Source organism: Lotus japonicus, chromosome 4 (genome assembly GCF_012489685.1).
Source record: "Lotus japonicus ecotype B-129 chromosome 4, LjGifu_v1.2".
NCBI classification, from domain to species: Eukaryota; Viridiplantae; Streptophyta; class Magnoliopsida; order Fabales; family Fabaceae; genus Lotus; species Lotus japonicus.
Genome location: NC_080044.1, coordinates 68,804,795 through 68,807,211, shown reverse-complemented (window position 1 = coordinate 68,807,211; position 2,417 = coordinate 68,804,795). Strand labels below are relative to the sequence as shown.

At 43.6% G+C, this 2,417-nt stretch overlaps 1 protein-coding gene across 1 annotated transcript; it reads right to left on the bottom strand.

Annotated features, from left to right (window-relative positions):
* On the bottom strand, positions 1-1,605 carry LOC130714393 (protein ANTAGONIST OF LIKE HETEROCHROMATIN PROTEIN 1-like). Its single transcript, XM_057564295.1, has one exon. The coding sequence runs from the start codon at positions 1,561-1,563 to the stop codon at positions 208-210; it is 1,356 nt and encodes a 451-aa protein (XP_057420278.1). The 5' UTR covers positions 1,564-1,605; the 3' UTR covers positions 1-207.
* Positions 1,606-2,417: the final 812 nt, after the last annotated feature.

The following is a 2,417-nucleotide window of genomic DNA, read 5'->3' as shown; positions in this document are numbered from 1 at the left end:
TTCAGCTGAGAAAATTCAAGAATTCATTAATAGTATGGTTGAGCCACAAATCTCTATACACATTGAATTGACTTATATTACATATACTCATGACTAACATTACAATCTTATTCCCTAATGTGACTATCACAATAAACCATAGCCAAAAGAATTACAAAATCACAGTACATAACAACAGTTTCAGTATCATCTCACAAAACAGAACTGCTAGAAAAAAGTTGTTCCAGCACGGCCACGATGCAACAAATCATGTGCCATGTGATCCCTAGCCTGCTCTGCAGAAACAGAGCGCACACCATTCTCCGCCACCATCTCATCATCAAAAACATCAAACTTCCAATCAGGATCCACCTTCTCATTATTCATCTCACAAATATTATGCAAAACACAACAAGCACCAAGAACTCCAGGCAAATCCTCAAGCTTCCCCTCAGTCCTCTTCTGCAAGCAAGACCACCTCCCTTTCAACCTGCCAAATGCATCCTTAGCAAGCCCCTGAATCTCATCAACTTTCTCGTTAAACGCGTGCTGCGTCCAGGTAAGATTCTGGTGAGTATAAGGAACCAGAACCCCTTCCATTAGAGGGTGCCCTGAGTTTCCCACAACCCAAACATCCTTCAAACTTCCCCTGCTTGCTCTCTGAAACAGAGCACTCTTCTCCAAAACCTGTTCATCAGGGTGAGAGCCAGGCCAACCAATGCAAACATCAGTGAAAACACCTCTCGAATCAACAATCCCTTGAACCGTAACAGAGTAAGAAGTCTTCTGATTCCTCTGAGTGTGCCTCTTGTTGAAATAAGCAGCAACATTGTTCTTCGGCGCTATAATCGGAATGTGAGTGGTGTACATTGCTCCACCAATATTCGGTATCCCGGAGAGCGCTTCAAACTCGCTCTTCGCCGCTGTCATGGCGGCTTCATCCGGCCACCGGAGAAACTTCGGCATGAGAACTGTTTTAATAGCGGAACAAACCTCCAAAACCAGCTTATGACAGGTTGAGATTCCTAAACCGAACCGCTTTGCAACTAGCCGGAGAGGGTCTCCGGTGGCAAGCCTCCATATGCAGACGGCGACGCGCTGGCGGACGGGGATTGCTTCACGGAGCATGGTGTTCTTCTTGGTCACCGCCGAGTCGAGCTCTCTGCAGATCATCTCGAATGTGGCTTTGCTCATCCGGAAAGACCGCCGGAACTCCTCTTCCGGGAAGTCAGGGTGGCTGCAGCGCTCCCACCAATCCTTGGACCGGTCCTTCACCCATAAACGCCGCGGCGGGGTGGTGGCGGTTCCGTCGGAGCGGCGGGGTTTTTTGGTTGGTGGCTCATCGAACTCTGGTTCGAACTGTTCGATGTGGGACTGGTTTGCAATTGGATTTGGATCCATTAGTTGTTGGTGTGGCTTGGTGTCATCGAAGTGAATGAAGGAAGTGAGTAAGTCGTTTAAAACGGTGTCGTTGAGGTTCCATTCTGGGTCGTTGTTTTGGTGAGTTTTCTTAGTGGTGGGGTTGTTGACGCCGAAATTGAAATCCATATCTGTGAATAAGAAGGAGTAGTCTTGAATTTCCATGTGTGAACGGTGAAGAATTTGGTGATGAATGAGAGAAAGTGGTGAGTGTGGTTTTATACATATTGGGAAAGGAAGAGAAAAAGGATGGTGAAGAAGCGTGTACGGAGATGTGAACGCGGTAGCTTTGACCATTTGACTAGGACAGTGATTTTTGGGGAAGATGAGGAACGTGTTTGTTTTTTTGTCTGAACGCGTTTTAAAATGAAAAAGTTGAAAACACGTTGGAATTGGGGGCTGAAGAAGGTGGAAACAAGTTTCGATTCTGTCTCGACAGTGGGAGGTGGATAAAGACAAAAAAGGTTAAAAGGGAGCAGGACTGCAGGAGAACTAGCATGGAAACCAGCTATGGTGGTGTAGGATTAAATTTTATGTATATCACTTTTTACAAATATTTTTTACTATTAAAAGACTCTTAACTTGAAATATTCTTGATGTCCTAAAAAACTCTTAATAGATTTTGGAAAATTCTTTATTATCTTTTTTCTATTTGTACCCTTCTTTACTTCAAATTTTGATAAACAAATGAAAGTTTAATGATTAATATGAAAATTGAAAACCGAAAAGTGTTTATCTACCAAAAAGTCGCGTGACACTACTAATTAAGTTAGTCACATAAATGCTATGAGATTCTTCAAATAAAATGAACATGATAATACAAGGTGTGACACTGTGAGGAATCCTTTTGCGTTGTTAGGACTTAAGAGCCCCTTCAATGGTCATTAGAGCGCGGGTCATGATTGCATCATTTCATTCGTGTGGGGAGGGGGAATCACGTAAATTGCATTTGTGAGGGAGTACATGAGGTTTGAGGACTTAGCCATAAGGAGGAGAATGATGCATCTGAACAACTTTCT